The sequence below is a fragment of the Acanthisitta chloris genome, unplaced genomic scaffold, assembly GCF_000695815.1.
Source record: "Acanthisitta chloris isolate BGI_N310 unplaced genomic scaffold, ASM69581v1 scaffold13006, whole genome shotgun sequence".
Taxonomy (NCBI): domain Eukaryota; kingdom Metazoa; phylum Chordata; class Aves; order Passeriformes; family Acanthisittidae; genus Acanthisitta; species Acanthisitta chloris.
This window is the reverse complement of record NW_008678776.1, coordinates 1-20,938: the sequence shown is the minus strand read 5'-3', so window position 1 is coordinate 20,938 and position 20,938 is coordinate 1. Positions and strand designations below refer to the sequence as shown.

The following is a 20,938-nucleotide window of genomic DNA, read 5'->3' as shown; positions in this document are numbered from 1 at the left end:
GGGGAAGCTGATGGGAAGGAGAAAGTAAAATAAGTAATCCAATTAATTAAATTGCTGGAGGTAAGTAGAACGAAAAGCACCAAATAACATAGATGGGAAAACTAGACTGAGAATCCTTAGTTTAAAAAAAAAAAAATTAGGTTATTCTATCAGAAGTGAAGCATTTTCATTTAAAATATATGAGATTTCACAGGGATCCCTGCTTGATTTAGAATGCTGTCTGTAACATATGCACAGAATTTATGGCCTAGCATTCTGTGTATTTTGTTTTTTTTCACCACAGTTGGTTAAATCACATCTCAAACAGAATAAATTAAATTTGGGGCATTTGTTTGCTTTTATGAGATGGGTCTTATGTTTTCCTGCTGGATGCAAAAGCAGATCTTTCCGATGTTCCAGTATGCGTGCTGTGCATTTATTATGCAAACAGGTAGTTTGCCCTAAGGAAAGACAAAGCTCTCCTAAGCAAGAGATTTTCGTGAATGAATAAAACTCAGAAACTCTACCTATTCCCAAGTGCTTAGCATCCCACACCCACACTAAAATGTCACCTGAGCCTCCGGAAAAGATCTGCAGGTAGTGTCACATAATTTGTGCTAACGTGAAATGAAATTGGGTGCATTTGTGTAGCTCTTTGAAATGAAAATTAATTTACAGCTTTATGATGTTGCCTGTTTCAAGGATCTTTTGATGTATTTCAGAGCTGATGTTTTGCATTTGATCCTTAGGAAATAGGTATATCAGAGAAAGGGCTTCCAGAGCTGGTTGGAGCCTGGTTGTTCTTCATTCCTGCCCTCCCTCTTTGTGAGTGTTATCATCTGGGAGTAAATATTGACGACTAAGTTGTTCAGTATAACAGGCTGTGCTTGTAACCCTCTTCTAGATACCTCCATCCAAGCACAGGCAGCCCTGAAACATGTTAATGAGACAGCAAAGACATAAATGGATGAAATGTCCTTCTGCTCCAGAATATTCCTTTTCCTAAAGCAGGATTTTTGCATAAACTGTGGGAAGTGACAGAAGCTTAAGGGGGTTCTCAAGGGGCTTGCAAGTCTCCCTGGCTTGGCATAATGAGTGCCAAGTTACTGAGGTGTGCAGAGGGTCCAGAAGTGGAATAGTTCCACAGTTGCAGCACCACTCCTAGATTAAATACATAGTTTCTAAGCAAACCTAAATTTTCTTGCACTGTACTGCATAAATACAGCTTTAGGTCCTTTACTGGTTCCATCTGTTTGAGATGTAAAGTGCTCAGTTCAGGGTTGTAATGCATGGCATGAACCCCCAAATTAATTTAGATGTAATGAAGTATGACTTGAACTTTCCTTTTAATAGTCAGCAGTAGTAAGATTTTCTTTTCATTTTGATCATTTAAGACTCCCTGTAATTGCTTGGTTAAAGATACCTAATATTAGCCTCTGTTTTAACAGATAAGTGGTGGGATGGTAATCAGTGTGGTCATTTCTGCTTCTTCTTGTCTAAACATTTATGTCTGCTAATAGAAGAGTGTGAATCTGGTTTCTTGAGGTTGCCAATGCCCTTCTGGTCTCCTGCCTGTGGCTGGTGCCAGTGTCCCTCCCTGCAGTCTCTTTCAGTGGAGCGGGAGCAGCAGGACAGCAGCACCCACTACTCAGATGACCCTTGGAGGATAACAGAGGAGCAGCGAGATTACTACATTAACCAGTTCAGGTCTCTGCAGCCCGACCTGAATGCCTTCATTTCAGGTAATTTTTACCAAACACTGTGCATATGGAGTAGGGAAACCAGGCTGGGAAAGTGAGAAGTGTTAAGTAAATAAATTCTTTTTTTTTCTCTGGCACTGTGTTTATAGGAGTTGATTGTGTTTTCTTTTTAAAGGCAGAGTACTCAAAGATCAAAACAGTGCTATGGTCATTTTGTTTTTCCTAAATATCCTGACTGTAGAGAAATCATTACATCTTAGAGAGAAGCGTTGGTGGCTTGTTAAAAATTAAAATGAGCTCTTTGTATTTGATGCACTATATTTGTGGATCATATCTGCAGTGTATATTGAGTTGTGAAACCTCTGAGGGTTGTGCTTGCTCTCCCAGCAGAACTGTGGCAGTGCCCATGTGATGACAGTGGAGCATGCAGTTAATTGTTCTGTGGTCAAGCCCAAGTGTTTATGGCTCTGCAGTACTGAGTTTTGACCTTTAGGTAATTAAGAACCAATCCTGGAGAGCACACGCATGGTAGAAGTATGTTTGAGAGCACACTGAGATTGAATTTGCATCCTGAATAGAAGGATCAGGCTGCTTGTGAGAGGAGCCACTGTTGGGTACAGACAGTTGGTCTGGCAAGGAAGTTGCACAGGTTTTAAATTGAGGCAGTTTTAATGAGCCCTGCTATATCACTGGGGTTCAGGAGGCTTGCATCCAGCCAAAAAATTTAAAAAATTACCTTCTGCTGACTGAAATTAGTGCTTCAGCAGTACTTCACCTCAGTTAAGTCTCCTTCATGCAGTTTGCTTCGAAGAGCTAATGGATGTTCAATGTCAGTTCTTTCCCTGATGGTTGCCCAAAGAGAAGAGGATTATAGTCTCAGGAGTCTGTGCTTAATGTCTCCTTATGTTTTGTAAGCCTATACCCAGAAAGGACTTCCAGGGTACTCCCAGCAGCCTGTGCATATGGGATGGTGAAAAGTGGATTTGTTAGCTAGGAGAAGTATAAGGGCTGCTCTGTCAGGGTGAGTCAGGATGTCTGCAGTAGGACAGGAGCTATGTGCTCTCTGAATCTTCTGGAGTTTTGTTTGGAGTTTTTTGTTTGTTTGTGTGTTTTTTCATAAAATTAGAGCCACTGCAGGGAAAGGTCATGATTGAAGCAGCACCTTGGGAGAGCAGTGCAGATGCTACAGCACTGTACTGCCACACGTGTGACCTCTGGGTGAAGCAGGGCCTCGTGCGTCTGTTTTCTCATCAGCAGTAACATACTAATTGTGCTGGTTAGAATTACTAGTACTAAAGTGGGTTTTCCTTTATTTATTTTTCCCATATGGAGGGAATGTAGAAATGCTGTCAACAGCTCTGTCTGGCTTTCCCTGTCATTTATTCAGAAGGAGACAAATGGTCCAACAGCTATACTAGCATCGGTTAATCCGAGCGTCTCTCGGAGGTAAAGTACCCAGCTGCTTCTGGCACGGCAGCCCTGGTAAGAGGTGAAAACTTGAAGCATTAATTTCCAATGGCTGACAAGGGATGCTTTCCCAACAGGTTCTGTAGCAAAGAACTTCTTCACAAAATCAAAGCTGCCCATCCCAGAACTTTCTCACATCTGGTAAGTACTGCAATAGAGCTGGGGATGTGTATCCTGTTTTTTTAAAAGACACTTAATTCAAGAGCTCTTGTTAAATTTTAAAAGTGTCTTCAATTATGGTTATTGCTCTTATCTCCAGAATCACTTTGAGGCCCAAGCAGCAGGGTGCTCATTGATCTTCCTGACACACTTGTTTGCTGGAGCGATGTTCGCACACTCAGCAGGACTGGGAAGGTTTGAACAGTGACATAACTGAGAGCTGTTCTTAAGTGTATTGTAAGCAGCATCATTAGCTCAACGAACTGACATTTTTCATGAAATGCCACAGAGGAGAAGCACCTCTGGAATGTTTTAGATGTGTTGTTGGTTTTATGTTTCTCTCTGTGTTTTGTCAGAGGAGGCCTAATTGAACAACTACATAATTCATCAGTGCTTTTCTAATGAACCAGTACACTTATTTTTAATGAGCTTATTGAGTCACAGTTGTGGATGGAACTGTACATGATAAAATTTGACAAGGATTCTCTTGTATTTTCATAAACAACTGGGTGCTTTGTAATTCAGTGTCATCCTTGCATCTCTGATAGGAAGAACAAACAGTTTTAAACATGGATCAGAAATGCTGATAGAGGTTGTATTTTTGTATATGCTTTTATGAAGAGAGATGATAAGAAAAGCTTGCAAGAGCCTAAACATCTGTCAGGGTCAAAGGATATGTCTGGAATCTTTTCAAAGCAGATTGTCAGTTGTGAAAATAATAGGAAAAAACCCAACTGAAGAAACACAGTGTTGGGGGAAGTGAATATTGGAATTTAAATTTAAGATTACTTAAAAAGAATGGATTAACCCAGTATGTTAACAAAATACATTTTTTTTTTACTTGCTGATGCAACTTGTTCTCTCTGCAAAATGTCAAGAAAAGTTTTCCTTTCTAGTAGATAAATCATTTTCACAAAATTATAATTATCAGGTTGTGTTGCTGTGTCAAACACATGGGATGTTTCAGTCTTTTAATATAACGTCAACAGCTTGAAAAATGCTTGTTGCTTTCAAAGAGTAAGAAGTTATATGTTTCTTTTACTCCATGTGCTCAAGATAAAATATTAATTTAGCTCTTTTCTTAAGGCTAGTCAATGGTGCTATATAACCATTGCTGAAGTCCATTTTAAACTTTTCCTGCCTGAACTGGTTTAAGATCTTGCATGGATTGGCCGAAAGTGCTTCCAGCCATTGAAAGGATAATTTCACCCTTGGAAGAATGTGCGCTTGCAGCTCAGAAAGTCAACTATATCCTGGGCTGCATCAAAAGAGGTGTGACCAGCAGGTTAAGGGAGGGGATTTTGCACCTCTGCTCTGCTCTGGTGAGATCCTACCTGGAGTACTGTGTCCAGGTCTTGGGATCTCCAGGACATGAAAGATGTAGACCTGTTGGAATGAGGCCAGAGGAGGCCACTAAGTTGATCAGAGGGCTGGAGCACATCTCCTATAAAGGCAAGCTGAGAGAGTTGGGGCTGTTCAGTCTGGAGAAGAGAAGGTTCCAGGGAGATCTTCTTACAGCTTTCCAGTATCTAAATGGGGCCCACAAAAAGGCTGGAGAGGGTCTGTATAGGGGCATGTAGTGATAAGACAAGGGGGAATGGCCATAAGATAAAGGAGGGGGGTAGATGGGCTGGAGCACATCTCCTATAAAGGCAAGCTGAGAGAGTTGGGGCTGTTCAGTCTGGAGAAGAGAAGGTTCCAGGGAGATCTTCTTACAGCTTTCCAGTATCTAAATGGGGCCCACAAAAAGGCTGGAGAGGGTCTGTATAGGGGCATGTAGTGATAAGACAAGGGGGAATGGCCATAAGATAAAGGAGGGGGGTAGATTTAGATTAGATATTAGCTAGCTTTACTGTGGGGCATGTAGTGATAAGACAAGGGGGAATGGCCATAAGATAAAGGAGGGGGGTAGATTTAGATTAGATATTAGCTAGAAATTCTTTACTGTGAGGCTGGTGAGGCACTGGATCAGGTTGCCCAGAGAGTTTGGGAACTCCCCATTCCTGGAAGTGTTCAAGACCAAGCTGGATGGGGCTCTGAGTAACCTGGTCTGGTGGAAGTTCCCTGCCCACAGCAGGGAGTTCAGAGCTAGATGACCTTCCAGCCCTAACCACTCTGATTCTGTAAGTATGTATTTCATGTTCTAATATATACATACCATCATATATCATGGCATGGTATATTGAAAAGATGTATTTTGTTGAAAAGGAAAATGTGGCACGTCAGTATTATAAAATCAGCTTGCTTCATCTTCCTCTAGACAAATACACAAGTCAGGATTGAGTGCAAACGACAGACACTTGTCTTGTGTTAAAATATCCCTTCTCAGGGTGGCATTACTGCCTCTCCTGTGATGACACACATAGGTTTCCCTGAGGTAACAGCTTGGAAAATGTGTGTCTGTTGTATCTGCAGGGAGCTGAGCGACGTGGATTGCGATGGGGCGCTGACACTCCCAGAGTTTTGTGCTGCTTTCCACCTTGTGGTTGCAAGGAAGAATGGTTACCAGCTGCCTGAGACACTGCCAGAGACACTGCTGCCCGAGTACCTTCAAGCAGGTAATGTTCCTGTGGCAGGTTGTGTCCCTGTGACCATCTTGGAAATCCAGAGTGTGTAAAACAGATTCACCTTCAGTCCTGGAATTGGGTTCTGTGCTGTGTAGTAATACTCCAGTTGCTTTCAGTTGCTTTTTAAGGCATGTATTTTGGATTGTGCTTATGAGGTGATTGGTGAAGAAGCAATATATAAAAGCACAAAAATAGGGATGCAAAGTGTAGCAGTTACCTGCCCCTTAACACCTGCCTCTCTGCTCCAGTGTGCTTCAGGTGTGATTGCAGCTAAAGCAGCAGTTGGTTATCTGTAGCAAAGATAATCCAGTAACGGCTTCAAACTGAAGAAGAGTAGTTTTAGACTAGGTGTTAGGAAGAAATTCTTTACTGTGAGGGTCATGAGTCACTGGAACAGGTTGTCCAGAGAAGTTGTGGATGCCTCATCCCTGGAAGTGTTCAATGCCAGGTTGGACAGCACTTTGAGCAATCTGGTCTAGTGGGAGGTGACCCTGCCGGTGACAGAGGGGTTGGAACTAGGTGATCTATAAGGTCCTTTTCAACCCAAACCATTCTATGAATCTATGATACAGCTTTTAATTCTTTTGATGACTTTTCCCTGAAATATCTGTCTCATGAAGATTTGTTGAAAAGTACACTGGACTGCTTTAGGACTTAATATGCTAATATATTTTGTTAGATGCAGTTCCTGGTTATATCAAAGGTTGAATTTTTTTGTAATTCATTTTATGTAATCCACAGATTCTTCTGTAAGTAGTTTGCAGCAATGACAGGGGAATTACGACAGTTTGTGTAGCACAAGGATGAATTAATCCAAAATGTAACACACCTCAGTAACAATGTGCAGTGAGAGACCTGCCCTTTCATTTGTTCTCTTCAGTTATGTCTCTATTAATTATAAATGAACGTTGAAATATATACTTTTCCATCTAAAAAGTGTGCATGACTCTCTAGGGCAAGGAGGATTAATCACAGATGATAATTACAGTGCTAAGGGATAATATTTAAGACCTAATAAAATCTCCATTAAATTTGATGACACTGAATATATTAAAAGGCAGGAAAAGAACAAATGAAGCTGCAGTTAGGAAAATTAAATGTTGACCCTGTATCAGATTTGTGAAGTAATTTCTGATGGAGTCGTGTTCTCTGTAATCCACTATCTTCATATCCAAAGCAATAAGCTCCTGGAAAACCTGCGCTTCCAAGTCTTCATCACTTTTAGTCTCTCTAATTACATTCCTTTGCTATAATTACAACTACCCTTTTCCCTCCAGGACCACCACTTTGTTCACTACTCTCATGCCTGTTCTCATGATAAACTGGCTTGTAAGCTCGTCCATACAGGTTCACCTTGGTGTGTCTTCACATTAAGCTTTTTTTGGTAAAATTGCAATGGAAATAACTATCTCTAGTAGCAGGGAATCATTATGTGCATGAGAGGAATAGCAGGGTAAGCTGCAGTTGTTCCCTGGAAGTCCTTGTTTTTCCTATTTATCCCTTTCAGCACTTGGGTCTACCATTTTCTTAGATGATTATTGCTTCACGGTGTATCATGAAACCAAGTACTTCAAGCTGATCTACATGGAAGAAGTGAAAAGACTAGTTGTTTCTCGTGGGTACTTTAAATACCTTGGGTAATATAGTAATTCTGGTTAACTTGAGGGTCTGACAATATCTTGTGCTCATTCCACTAGCGAGACAGGATTCAGAAATCTGTCTTTGGAAAAGCTTGCAATAATAAAAAGCATAACATTTCAGTACACTGTGACACTATGAGTCCCAAGAAGGCGTAGAGCGCTGGTTGTATCACCTTCTGAAATAAAAGCATTGATAAGTAAGCAAGTGCCTCATGCAGTTACCCAAATGTCAAAAGAAATTTTCAAAAGAAACCTTGTGGTTTCGTGTTTTCATAATTTGATTTCTATGAAACTTATAATTTTGTTTTCCATTTTTTTTTTTCTGGCTTGTTAGGAACAGATGAAGATTACTGGAAACTCTTTTTCATTAGGTTGTTGTACTAGTTTCAACGTGAGGCATAATTTGGTTCAATTGAAATATTTGCATCTGATAAGAGTGTTGTTAAAGTTTCAAATAAAGGGACTTGGAGAGAAAGAACATTTAAGAGTGCATTAATCTTGCGAGTTTTATGACTTGTGCTATAAACTACGAGCACGAGTCCAAATGCTTTCCTGGCTCAGCTCCATCGACAATTTGACCCACCACCTTCTTTTCTGAAAGTTTTTATTAAAACTAATATGCAGAATCTCTTAAAGGTATTTGCCCTGTATGTACCCCACTGTATTGTAAATTAAGACAGATTTCCAAGAGCTTAATTTACTGAGATAAAGTAGATGCTAGCCAGAAACTAGAAATGTGGTTATTCTGCCTTTTGATATATTGATCTTTAAAATAGCTATTTTCCAGTTATTAAGACAGATTTATCTCAGGAACTAATCCCAGAGTGATACCAGCAGAAGGACCTGAGCTTGCTGGGATAGAATTTAGGTTCTTGTGAATATTCCTGTGAGAAGTTAGAGTTGATTTTTTTTTCATTTTGTTCTGTTTTTTTTTCACCTTGCCCTCAATGTTGTTCAGTTAAAGATGGTATATACTACAGAGTCCACTGCATTTAGTGCATTTGCTTTTTCCCGGCCTTCAATTTTAGTGTATAATGTTTTTCAGTATTCAAAAAAGTAAAAATTGCATCTGAGGGTTTCACAAGTACCTTTAATGCTCCTAAGAGAGCAAGGTAAAAAGTAGAAGATCAACTAAGTTGATCCTGGACTGGGAGGAGAAAAAATGCAAATAAACAGTCACTTGACAGTCAATGTTTACTAAAAATAATTTCTCCCAAATTTCACAGTTATTTCTACAACAGAAATTATACATTCTATCCCTCTCATGACTTTGACTTATTTAAAATACAAGATAGAAAGATCCTCTTCATGCTTGTTATCCATGTCCTACAGATCAGTTCCAATATGTAGAAATGAAGAGTGAAATTATGCCAGAACAGTTTTTTAAGAAGTGTGTATAAACCAGAGGCTTGGTGTGTTTCTGTGTTTGGTTTTGGTGTTTTGATTGGATTTTTTATTTCTTTCTTTTTCTTTCCCCTGCAGCTTCTTTGAAGCCCATGCGTGACTGCACACTGTTTGATTCTTACTCGGAGCCGTTGCCAGGCAGTCAGCAGACTCGGGACTTGGGTCGGACAGAGGTGAGAAGGCACAAACAGGATACTTCCCTTACAGTGTGGAGGGGATAGGCCAGCTTCACAGTGACTGGGGTATGTGTAGCAGCAGAACTGCAGTCTCCGAGAGGACTTTAGAAGTCTCTTAGCTTCCCATTAAGTCATCTCAGACCCCTCTCTCAGCCAGTTCTTCTGTATGTGGAAAGGGCTGACACGCTTTTCAGAAGATATTCCCACATAACAGAGTTCACAGCAGTCATTGCTGGACTTGTGCAGTGTTGGAGTCTGCAGAGAAATAGACCTTACCTGTTTGTATCCCATGTAGCTGCATTTGGCCCTCCAGTGCTGGGAGCCAGTGACAAGGGGTAGAGCTGGTGCTGCAGGAGGGGCATTGTGGCACATGGACAGTGCTCAGGTGAAGTATCTACTGAGTCTGGATTGGGCTTCTGGCACAGACCTAGAATCACAAGATGATTTAAACTGGAAAAGACTTCTAAGATCATTAATACCTACTGGTTAACCCAGCACTGCCTCCTTTTAGGTAGTTGTAGAGAGTGATAAGGTCCCCACTGAATCTCCTTTTCTCCAGGCTAAACAACCCCAGTGCTCTCAGCTGTTCCTCATAAGGCTTGTGCTCTAGACCCTTCACCAGTTCCGTTGCCCTTCTCTGGACACACTCCAGTACACTGATGTCTTTCTTGTTGTGAGGGGCCAAAACTGAGTACAGAAGGTTCAGTTGGACTGAGCAAGGGGCTTGGACTAGATATCTTCAGCAGTCATAGAATCATTCAGGTTGGAAAAGACCTCTAAGATTAAATCTGGCCTTTGACTGATCACCACCTTGTCAGCTAAACCACAGCACTAAGTGCCATGTCCAGGTGTTTTTTCAACACTCAGATTTTGTACAGAATAGACATGCATGGTTCTGTTCTAAGTGATTCAGTCTTTGTTTTAATACCCAGCCTTATTATAGTCTAAGGAACTATCACCTAAAGGTCTAGATATTAATTGTAAGGAGCTGGGAAGAGTGTTTTGAGGGCAGAATGGAGATCCATTGTAGCAGTATCACAACAGATACCATTCTTGAAATGGAAGACTCTTGCAAGCAGAGAAGAGAGAATGAATGAATGGGCCTTCAACAAATGTGCTTATGTAATTTGTTTGTCCCATCTCGATGACTGCATGTTGAAATTGAAGAGTATTTCAAGGATCAGCCACCTCAGCCAGAAACTTCTAGAGCAGAACTACAAGCTCTGCACTATGGCTGGTTTTGACTAGAGAGACTGTTCTCACGGAGACTGACTCTTGTGTAGGGGTTGGAAAAGGTTTCACCAATGCTAACACAGGTGTTACAGCCAGGGAAAAAAGAAACCAGAATGACATGGCTCTGTTGGGAGATGTCTCTCCTTTCATATACTCCTTAGCTCCTTGTGATTCAGTGTTAAAGTGCTTTGCTAACTGATTTCATGTGCAGAACTGTTGCACCTTGAAAAGCAGAATTATATTGTCTTTCTGTAGGTCCTCTATGCTTCTTTATCTGACAAAGCAAATCATACTGCAAGAGCAAATTTCACAATTATTTGTGTTGATCTGTATTCTTAAATATTTGGCTGTGGAAAGATGTGGACTACACCAATCAGTATAATAAATAAATCTTCTTTCTTTAAGAAACCATCAGCTGAAGAGGTACCTGATAACTCTGCCCTGTTACAAGATGGAAAGAAAGATGACAAACAAGGTATTCAAATAAATAACTTTTTTTTTCCATTAGAGGTTAAATTCTGTGTGTTTTTAGTAAGCCCCTATGTTTGATGACAGTGGCAATGGTATGTGTAATTTCTAACCTGGCTATGTGTTGATGTAGATTTAAAGAGACAACTCACAGCAGCTGACTTGAGCAAATAAATGGAGAGGTTTGCTTCAAAATTAGTTCTGTCATATGTGAATGGTATGAAATCCACCTTCTAAAATATTATTAGTCCTAAGGCAATTAATGTTGCACTTCTTACTTAAACAAAATTGTAATTGTTATCAATTTTGCAAGAGTGAATATTACATTGTGCCAAATTTTGAATTTCCCTTTTTGCCAGAAACAGAAACACTTCAAAATTAGTTTTTATTCCTATTTGAAAAAGAATTCCATATATTTTCTTGAAAAAACAAAAGTTTAGTCAAACTGGACTGAAAAGACTTGATTCATTTATTTCACTTGAAATCCAGCAGCAGCAAGCCATGCAAAATTGAAGTGATCTTTCTCTTTTCCCATGCAGTTGCTTCTATGGCTTGCACTGGATCATCACACAGTCATTCCTTCCCCTTTATATTCCCTTTTCCTAGCCTTTCAGATTCTCACTTGCTGTCCCTCAGTTGTGGAAACAAAACAGTTGTGAATAATTTGTTGCCTGATTCTCAGAACTGTGAATTATGTATGAATTAAAAACCATAAAATATCTTGGCCTTCCAGCTGTCCACACCTTGAGGCTGCATCACAGCAGTGAGACCAAGTAGTTCTCATTCCTGAATCACCTTCCACACTCAGCTGGAAATGCACTCAGGTGTGACCAAGTCTGATAGATTCACGGTGTCTGTTTCAGAGAAAGGCTGTTAAGAGTTGATGTGTGTTTGTAGAAGATGTACCTTTTACTAAGGGAAGCAATTTTTCTCTGTTTAGGTGAAGAATTAGTGCTTTGATATTTGTAGCTCACATGTTAAGTCAGATGGGAGCCTGTTTTGAGACAAGTAGTCCTTCAGGGCTGAAGATTTGCTGTATTTATGACACACATTCCTACCTATTCAGCCAAAAAACAAATGCGTTTGTTCTACCATTTATTGCTATTGTGGCAAATATGAGAGCAAATCACTTTCCTGAGTGAGGGGATTTCCCCAGAAGTCAAGAACCTGTAGTTCAGGACTGTAGAAGCAAATTTTCCTGCATTTTCTAAAGTATACAAGTAAATTAGCTTTACTTTGTCAGGTTATGATGTAGTTAAATGTGGAAGATATGTAAATTGAATTGGATTATGAGAACCAGACTTTTCCCACATGTTGTGTTTGGTAAGGGCAGATCACAGAATCACTGAATGGGTAAGGTCAGAAGGAACCACAGAGGGTCAAATCACTGAATGGGTAAGGTCAGAAGGATCCACAGAGGGTCAATCTGGTCCAGCATCCCTGCTCAAGCAGGGCCATCCTAGAGCATGAGTTCATTCCAGGTAGTCATTTAACACTGGGTATTACAGTACATTAAAATAACCTGTGGTGCATTAAGAACTCCTTAAGAAAGTCATTAGAAAGGATGCATAGAGTTCAGTGGAAGGGGAATAAGCACTTAACTCCCAAATTTCAGATTATTTGGCAACTTGAGCATAGGTCTTTCTGTTCTTGCCTTTTGTGCTCTTAGAAATTTTGAGTGCTTGGGTTTTCTGAGAGCATTTGGCTTCTTTTCAAGTATGTTTGGCCTTACTAGATGTTCTGATACCAGTTTAGGTGCTCCTTTCTCAGAGCTGATACCTGTAGTTTTACCCACACATTCTTAAAGTAATTATCTTTCTTTTTTTTTGTTAAGCTCTTAAAGTAAGCACTACTCTCAAAACTATACCAAAGGAATTTCAGCACTTGACTGTGAAAACAGGTAAGAAGAAAAAAAGTCATGTCTTACTTTACGTTAGAATTTTGATCAAATATTTTTATATTACAGTAAGCCTAAAGTAGTGTAACTTGATATATTTTTGAAAGAGCTTTTTGCTCTTGTACTATTTTATAACTGAAATTAGCTCTTACCTTGTAATGACTACTACTTGCAAGATAGATACTACTTGCTATCAGGCTGTCAAAGGTTTTAATGCTTTCTGTCCATCATTGTTATCATATTGGTTCTTCATGTATGGGAAATGTTCTCACATAGCAGTTTTAAGCTGTCTGAAGTTTTCTGTGCTACAAACAAGATGCAAGAGCATGAACATTGTACCTCTTGGTAAAACCTCATCTAAAGTATAGAATAACTCTTTAATGTTTCAGGAACCGTTCTGAAATGTCTCTTTGTAAAGCTGAACTTTCATATTTTGCGTCAAGGGGTTAAAGGACAGAGAGCCTTTTGGAAACAGACCTTCAAACACTGAAGGCACCGACACAAGCTTTTGATTCAAGGGGTGTTTCTTTGTTGAAACCAACCCTGATTTTTCTCTCTCCAGCTCCAACATACACTCCTTGTTCCTATCATTCTGGAAAATGTTATTTTTGGAACAGCATATGTCAAAATTACTTAGTTGTTCCAGAAACTTCCCCTGCATTCGTTTCAGTTCATTAGACCTCCCCTGCTTTTGTCTTTGTTAATCTCTTTCCTAGAGTGGTAAGAATGTTTGTAAGCCCTCCCTTGTCCCAGTCAAGTTAAAATCTGGATTTGCTTTCTTTTCCTTTTGCATAAATGTTTTTACTCATGAAGATATCCTTGATTAAGAAAATGGACCCCACATGTCTGTCACAGCGGTTTTGTCTGATAGCTCGATTTATTCATGGCTGCTCAACAGCTGCATGCCTCATTTCCCAAGTCTTTTTTTCCTGGCCTTTTCCCAAACACTTGGCAGCTGCCAGATTTCCTATCTTCGGCTCCTATTCTCAAATGATTACTGCTTCTCCTTCACACACACACACTCTTGCACTTCCCTCTCAGGGGAAGGAGAGGGTGTTTGCAAGACTCTTTCAGTTCTGTTCTCCTTCCCCTGGTTTTGTACTGGAGCACACAGGGAGAGTTTTATTTTCAGTTCAGTAATTCCATCTTCAGTATATTTAGGAGAAAATCCTACTGTCACCTGCACATCTCCTTTGCCACTGACCTCTGTTCCCCTTTGTCCTTCATCTCCTAGTCAGAGAGGTCTTCCTGATGCTGCAATGCTCCTCCAGCTGTGTTTGTATTCCAAGGGAGACAGTGGCAGAGCTTCACTCTATTGTCCTGGCTCCTGTCACTGTAGGGGTTCCACAGTTGCTGTCCCACATTGAGGATTTGAGCAAGCACATTCTCAGATTGCATGGTACAATTGATGTGAGAAGTAAAAATGTTTATCCATCCTGTGAACTGGATACAGCACAGTAATTGAGTGGTTATTTCAGAATCGGTCACTGTTCTGAAAGGTCATTGTAATCATTAACCTTCAGCATGGGAACTCATTTGGGATGAACTGGGAGAAATGTTACATGCTTTGGTTATTCATTTGGGCTGTTTATGTGAAGTCAGGAAAGATGTTAGTGCCATGGTTCATTAAGTGAAATTTTTCTTTGCCATCAGCAGAGGGTCTAGAAATTTGAAGTCAGTGAGAACTTTACGTGCTCAGCATCTCTGAATATCTGGCCAGTTTATTTAGGCTCCTAAGTACAAGATCACTGTTGACCTTAGACTTGTAAAGGATTGAAGGCCAAAGGATTGAGTGTTTAAATTGTACATTTATTCCTAGGCCATCAATAAGAGAGTCAGTGGGATTGATTTAGGCCAGTGAGGAATGCTTTGGATTTTTCTTTAGTGTATGGCATACTTGTACCTTTTATGGTACCATTTTTTTTTTAACCCTGGAAAGCAAGGAGACACCTGCAGAGTATAAGATACTAGGCTACAGCCAAAAGTTACTGAATCAGCATCCTTTGGAATGTTGCATTGCAGGGCTGGTCTTGGAGCAGTTCAACACCCAGAACAGGAACCATTGTGCTCTCCTGTGAATGAATAAATAGAATGCAGGATCATACATGACTTTAATTAGTGCAGACCAAGCTGTTCAGTCCATCAGGCTCTACTGCTGCAGGAATAGTACAAACTTTTGAATAACCAAAGTAAATTATTTACTCACTAGCTTTAACTTACCCATTTCATGAAAGTTAGAGTTATGTATCCATAGCAATAGAAACATGGAAAACTCATGAACTGGATAAATAGTTTTGTATTGTCTTGAGTGATTATGTCATGTATATGTGTCAACCTGAGCTTCAAACATGAAGTATGCACAGAGTGTACCAAAATAACTGCATATGTTAGAGAAATCCTGCCACAATTATTTGTATGTCCTGATAATGAACTACCTGCTTTATTGTGGTTTTTTATTGTACTACTTCTTTTGAAAGGTACAGCTAAGTCTGGGTATTCTGTAATTGTAGCCTTGAATTTCCTGGTTTTTCAAAAGCTTAAAAGAGAATCCTTGGCAGGATTATTGTATTGCTATCATTTTTTTATTAGTACTCGTTTTGGGATTCTCTCTTCCTTATGTGCTTTCCTGTTTACCTCAACAGGATGTCCTTGGAGAGTTTGAATGTCACTTTTACCTATGGGTTTTTATTTGAAATGCTTTCTAAAAGAAATATGAAGAGAATTACAGTCTCCATAAGAAAAGGAAAACTTGAAGGTTCTTAAACATGATTTAGCTTGGAAAGGATTTATACTTCCTCTTTCTAAGTGGCATATTCAATAATTATGCATGTAATTTAATAATCAGCAATTTCAGCATTGGAAAATTGGGTCATATGGCTGTAGGGAAGCAGTGTCTGAAGTTGTATTCTCTGGGAGTTTGACAGAGAGAGAGGGAGGAGGATTATCACCACTGCATATTTTAATATTAATTCCCTCTCCCTCCTTTAGTTGCTAGGAAGAATTTGTTGCACAGAAATCTGGAATGACTGTGAGCCAGTTTGGCAATGAAAATAATCTACTAGAACTTGGTTTATAAGTGGTCATTTGTGTCACTGCCAACTGCATTTGGGTTTATTCTATCCAAAGCACCAACTAGAACTGTGTGAGCCTAAAAGCAGTTTCTTTTATGAAGAGCAAGTGTGTGGCTGTACATGTGCCATATGCTACTACTTGTCTTCTGTGAGCCTAAACCTTCCTATGGAGAGTCTATGCAGTAGTACAGTGCAAGTCATTATAAACTTGGTGTTTGCCAGCTGCTGCCACTGGTAACTCTTGCACTGTGTTTTGGAGGATCTGTTGTATTCTCAGCTAGTGCTGTATAGTAGCTGCTCATAAATGTCTGTCTTGAAAGTAGGCAAATATCTGAAGGAAGCTAGAAACTCTGAGAATTATTTTTTTTCCCCAACCTACTTGTTTCTCGTAAGTGTTGTACCTTGATTAGCAGAATGGGAAATGTAAACTGTACCATGTAAACTGTGTGTGCATTGGGAATGTTGATGCTGCTGTAATACCTTGAGGAGATCTCAGTGGGATGAATTTGAAAGCAATCACACAGGTATGCTTTCTCAAAATTATCTGTTGTTATTAAGGAGAATAACAGAAAAGACAATGTAAATGAAGGAACAGCCTTGAGGAATTACCCAGAAAAGTCAGTACTATCATTTTCCTATTGCATAAAATCTGCATGTGGCAGGATATTCGGAATTAATCCAAATAAAAGAAACCCATTTTTACGTTGATAGAAATGTGTTTGATTAACATTTAAACTTAAAAGATTTCTAGCTTCAAATATCTTTCCTTCCCAGTGTCAAAACGGTCTCAACCTGACATGTTAGTTTTTTTTAAAATGAATGAAAAAAAGATGTACATTTATACAAATTAGTTAAAGTATTTAGGAATGACATAAATCTTTGTGCTCTTGGAAGCAGGATGGCTAATAGATATCTGGTTTAAGAATAAGATGTTTTCTCTAAAAAGTTTATGATGTTCCTTGTGTTGCTTTGTCACATCTTTATCCATGACTACAGGTCAGAGCTGCCAGACCTATTGCTTTTCCTGTGCACTGGGAACCAAATTAAAAAGGTGAAGCTCTGCCTACCTGTGGGCTTTTGAATTCCTGGGACTTTCACACAGTACAAACACAAAGGGGAAGGAGAAGCGAAAATCAGTCCCCATTGCTCATGTGAGATGAGCATATTCTCACATCCACATTTGCAACACTCATATTTTTAATGAACCCTGCTTCTGCAGCTAAAAGTGTTTATTTAAAATATGATGGTTTAGCAGTTCTTTTTTCTTTTCTGTTCCAGCTGCTCAGGAATCTCATGCACTTAAAGCCAGGCCACGATCCAGGTACTGCTTTCATTTCTATTTCAGGAGGAGACATATGTTCCTCTGGTGTTAGACACAAGGCATAAGAACTGGTGCTGGATTTTTTTTTTTTAATTGGTGTTGTGCTGGAAGTACAGCTCAGATCAGACAGATTTACCAGGAGGAATCTGTAAGCTATAGACCCTACATAAGTACTGCCCCAGGGCCCCATGATCTCTGGTCATAAGGTGCTGGAAGTTTTGCCTGTGTGCCCAGCCCTGCTGCCCTGTCAGGGTGGTGACTGCCTCCAGCCCAGCCCCAGGGGCATCGTGGCAGGACAGCTGGGACCACCCCATTTCAGGGAACATCCTCAGCAATTCTGTGCTCTTGAAACCTGCACAGTGGTTTTATATGGAGGGAGACACTGCACATTCCCACAGAAACAGCAATAGTAGCTCAGCTTTCGGGTTTGGGTGAGTGAATCCTTTTGTTGGCATGAATGTACTTGACTACAGTTGATCGATGTGTGATGGAAGGACTGAGGGACTGATACTGTTGTGTGCCAGAAGTGACAGCTGCTGAATTTGGATGTTTGAAAAAAAGAAAAACCTGTGCCAGAAATTATTATGTGTAAGTGGATTACATCTTGGGTTTGGCTGTTCACCTACTGGTGTTACAGACATACAGTTAATTAACCTTCAGACTTTTATTTTGTGATACTAGTTAGAGGGCTACCTAACATTTTTCTTGGGTAATGAGAGTATAAGCAGGAGCTCCATCCTTACAAGCTTGTCAAAGCCTGCTAGTAAGAGAGCATTACAGCATGATGATTGAAGATTGAAATCCTCTGTTCCTAGGACCTACTTCAGGAAGACTGAACTGCCTTGTGTGCTATTTTGATGCTGCTAGCCAAAGCCTTTTAGTTTTCATACAGTTTTAAATTTTCTTGCTATGTTACTGAATTACAAATGTGCAAGAAATGTGCAAAAATACGTAAACCAGCAAATACTTAAGTTTGAAAACAATCACTTGAATGTGACTGCTGTATCACATATGACTGTCCCTCATCTGACTATATGTCACTATTTCAATGCAGAAGTTGAGAATAAAGGTGCCTGAGCACATCCTTGAGCTCAGACCTGCTGCACTTGTTGGAAAATGGGATGAAATACCATATGTGGTAAAGAATGATTGGGATGTTAGGAAAAAAAGTGTCTTAATGGACTTTAAACATCAGATTGAAATATATTCAGTAACAGAGAAAATGGGTAAAACCAGTGAAAAAATTGTAATGTAAAAAGTAAATCTAATAAACTTGGTGATGATGATGAACAAGTAGAATTGTAGGTGACTCCTCCAGCAGGTCCTGAAAACTCTGATTCAGAGAGTGAGGAGGAGTGTGACAGTCCTATGTCAGGCAATATTAGAGAAAGAAGTAAGTCAGGAAGTCCTGTGTCTAGCAGAGCTAGAGGAAGAGGACAGAGTAAATCATCAGTGATTCAGACTCCTTTAAGACAAGCTGTGGGACCTGCTGGGGAAGCTGTCTATGTGCATGTACTGTTTAGTAACTCTGATTTATTGATTTGGAAACAGAATGTTGGATCTCACTGTAACAATCCAGATGGGATGTACAGTATTATTAAGTCCATGATGATGACACATAGCCTGTGTATCTCCCCAGTTGGGGTTTTGCTAGAATATTTTTATGTTCATGAAGGAAAAAAGAACAGTTTTAGAAAAAGCAAAGGAAGGACTGAGTGGGGGGAAAATGGAGGGGCTGCATCAGAAAATCAGGGAAGTGGCAATGCCAAATCCTGATGAACTTCTCCCTAAAGAAGATCTTGAATAGGATCCGAATGAAGATACTGGATTAAAAAGAATAAAAATGCATAAAATGTCAATTTTACGTGGAATTTGGAATGAAGTGGAGAAAGCTGAGTGCCTTGTAAAGTTGTATGAGGTAAAGCAAGGAGACAGAGGATCTCCATGAGCTCTTTATAAGCAGATGTCTGAAGTGGCTTGTAAATGGATGGACTTGCACCTGGAGAGTGAGGGTAGTGGGATGTTGTTCAGTATGCTTTTTATCAGACAGTTGGCACCAGATATAAGGAGCCTGTTTGGCAAAAGAAAGGATCCATTTCCCATTAGTGGGAGTCATTTCTGTTCTCCTTAAATGCCCTTTTGGTCTTGCCCTCACATGCATAGTGGGTAAGTGCAGCATCTCACATTGTCAGTGCTCATTTTGAACAAAGTCTCAGTCTTGCAGAAAAACTGGTAACTACAACAGCTGAAGAATATTGGGCAGTATTCAGCAAAATCAAAATTCTTAGCAAATGCACCACATTGGGATTAATGTGGTGTGGGAGGGCCTGGAAAGACGTACTGGGCCATGTATTTGACCAGTTGTAGTCACTTTGGAGCCATTCAGTTTTTCTGGATTTTGTGGAATTTGGGGTTTGTTTGCTATGAGAGAATGATTCTAATAGTTAGAATATAATAAATTACAAAATGTGTACTTGCAAGAGGTAGGATGAAGCTATACCTGTATAAACACTACCCTTGCAGATGGGAAAGGCAATAGAAACTCTAAGGAGTGCATGTGGGGAATTTTACTTGGATTTATTCAAAGCAGTTGCTACAGTTCTCCTGTTGACAAAGTTATGTAAAAAGGCCTGAAGCTGTGTTACAAAGGCCTTAAAAATACTAGCCCTGTAAGCATGACTCGTTCCTTTCTCCAGATGCTTAGGTCACTCTGTTACCAGTAAATCTGCCTTGTTAGAAAGGGGAACTTCTAATCATCAGGGCAAGGAATTTCCGCCCTGAACCTGAGTTCTGGTCAGTGTATTTTTAGGTACTAATCATGGTAGTTGTTTAAAATTAAATTTTGAAATAAAATGTTTTCTGCTTTTCCCTCACCTGTTTTTCCTTAGGTCTTATTCTAGCACATCAATAGAAGATGCCATGAAAAAGGGAGAAGAACCCCCTACGCCACCTCCAAGGCCACAGAAATCACATTCCAGAGCTTCCTCTTTGGATCTGAACAAAATATTTCAGCAAAACACACAAGGTAAAGTTTGCTTTCTTTCTTCCCTTTGAGACCTTGTAGGTTAACTGCATGCTTGGCAACTTGATCTGTTTGCACAAGTGCTAGACAATATGTGCTCATGGCGTTTGCTGGAGACAGTAATGCACTACAGAACAGGAGTAGTTGCTCTTGCTTGTGTTATACCACCACTGAGGGGAGAAGTCACTGTTGCTATAATTAAGGTGATTATAATGTTTTCTGGCACAATAATGGGAAGCTTAACATATGGTAGTCTGTCATCACGGACTGTTTATAACTAGTCTGGCTGTTTAGACAACTCTCATCAGTAACTGCAATATATTTGATTTTTATTGCTATTTATTTTTCGTAGTTCACAAGCAGGAAGAAAGCACTTAATGTTTAAACTGTGAAAAAGAAATCAAACATTTTTGATGTTAAAGTCTACCATATGCATGGGAACAATGAGAAACCATTCTTTGAGTAAAAAGAAAGGGTAATTTCTTTTGACACGGGTGCATGTTGAGTGGAGAGAAAGAAAAAGTAGAATAGTAGCTGGGGTGAACTGAAAGAAAATGACTTTTCAGCACATTGCTGTTCGAGTGTGCCTCTTGCCTTGCACAGTGAGAAGTGGAAAGAGGAGCTGTTTGTTCAGGGCAGCAGTCACCGAACATTGCTGTGCTTCAGCAGTGTCCTTGAACCAGATCAGAGGTTTATGTGGTGCACACTAATCATCTGACTCAAGGACTAGATTAAACATGGTCATGCTTACGCTTCAGAAGAAAGCCAAGGTTTGGCTGTGTCAAAGAATGTTTAACTGGGCTCTCTAATCATAGAATCATAGAATCAGTCGGG

General features: G+C 39.8%; 1 protein-coding gene across 1 annotated transcript in view; it reads left to right on the top strand.

Annotated features, from left to right (window-relative positions):
- REPS2 (RALBP1 associated Eps domain containing 2) overlaps positions 1-20,100 on the top strand; it is a gene marked incomplete at both ends in the record, with an annotated part of 25,757 nt that extends 5,657 nt beyond the window's left edge. The window contains 8 exons of the mRNA XM_009077047.1: positions 1,583-1,721; positions 3,224-3,287; positions 5,721-5,863; positions 8,995-9,089; positions 10,731-10,800; positions 12,628-12,693; positions 17,040-17,082; positions 19,971-20,100. Of these exons, the coding sequence (XP_009075295.1) occupies positions 1,583-1,721; positions 3,224-3,287; positions 5,721-5,863; positions 8,995-9,089; positions 10,731-10,800; positions 12,628-12,693; positions 17,040-17,082; positions 19,971-20,100 (750 nt within the window). The remainder of the gene's footprint in view (positions 1-1,582; positions 1,722-3,223; positions 3,288-5,720; positions 5,864-8,994; positions 9,090-10,730; positions 10,801-12,627; positions 12,694-17,039; positions 17,083-19,970) is intronic.
- Between the last annotated feature and the right edge of the window lie 838 nt (positions 20,101-20,938).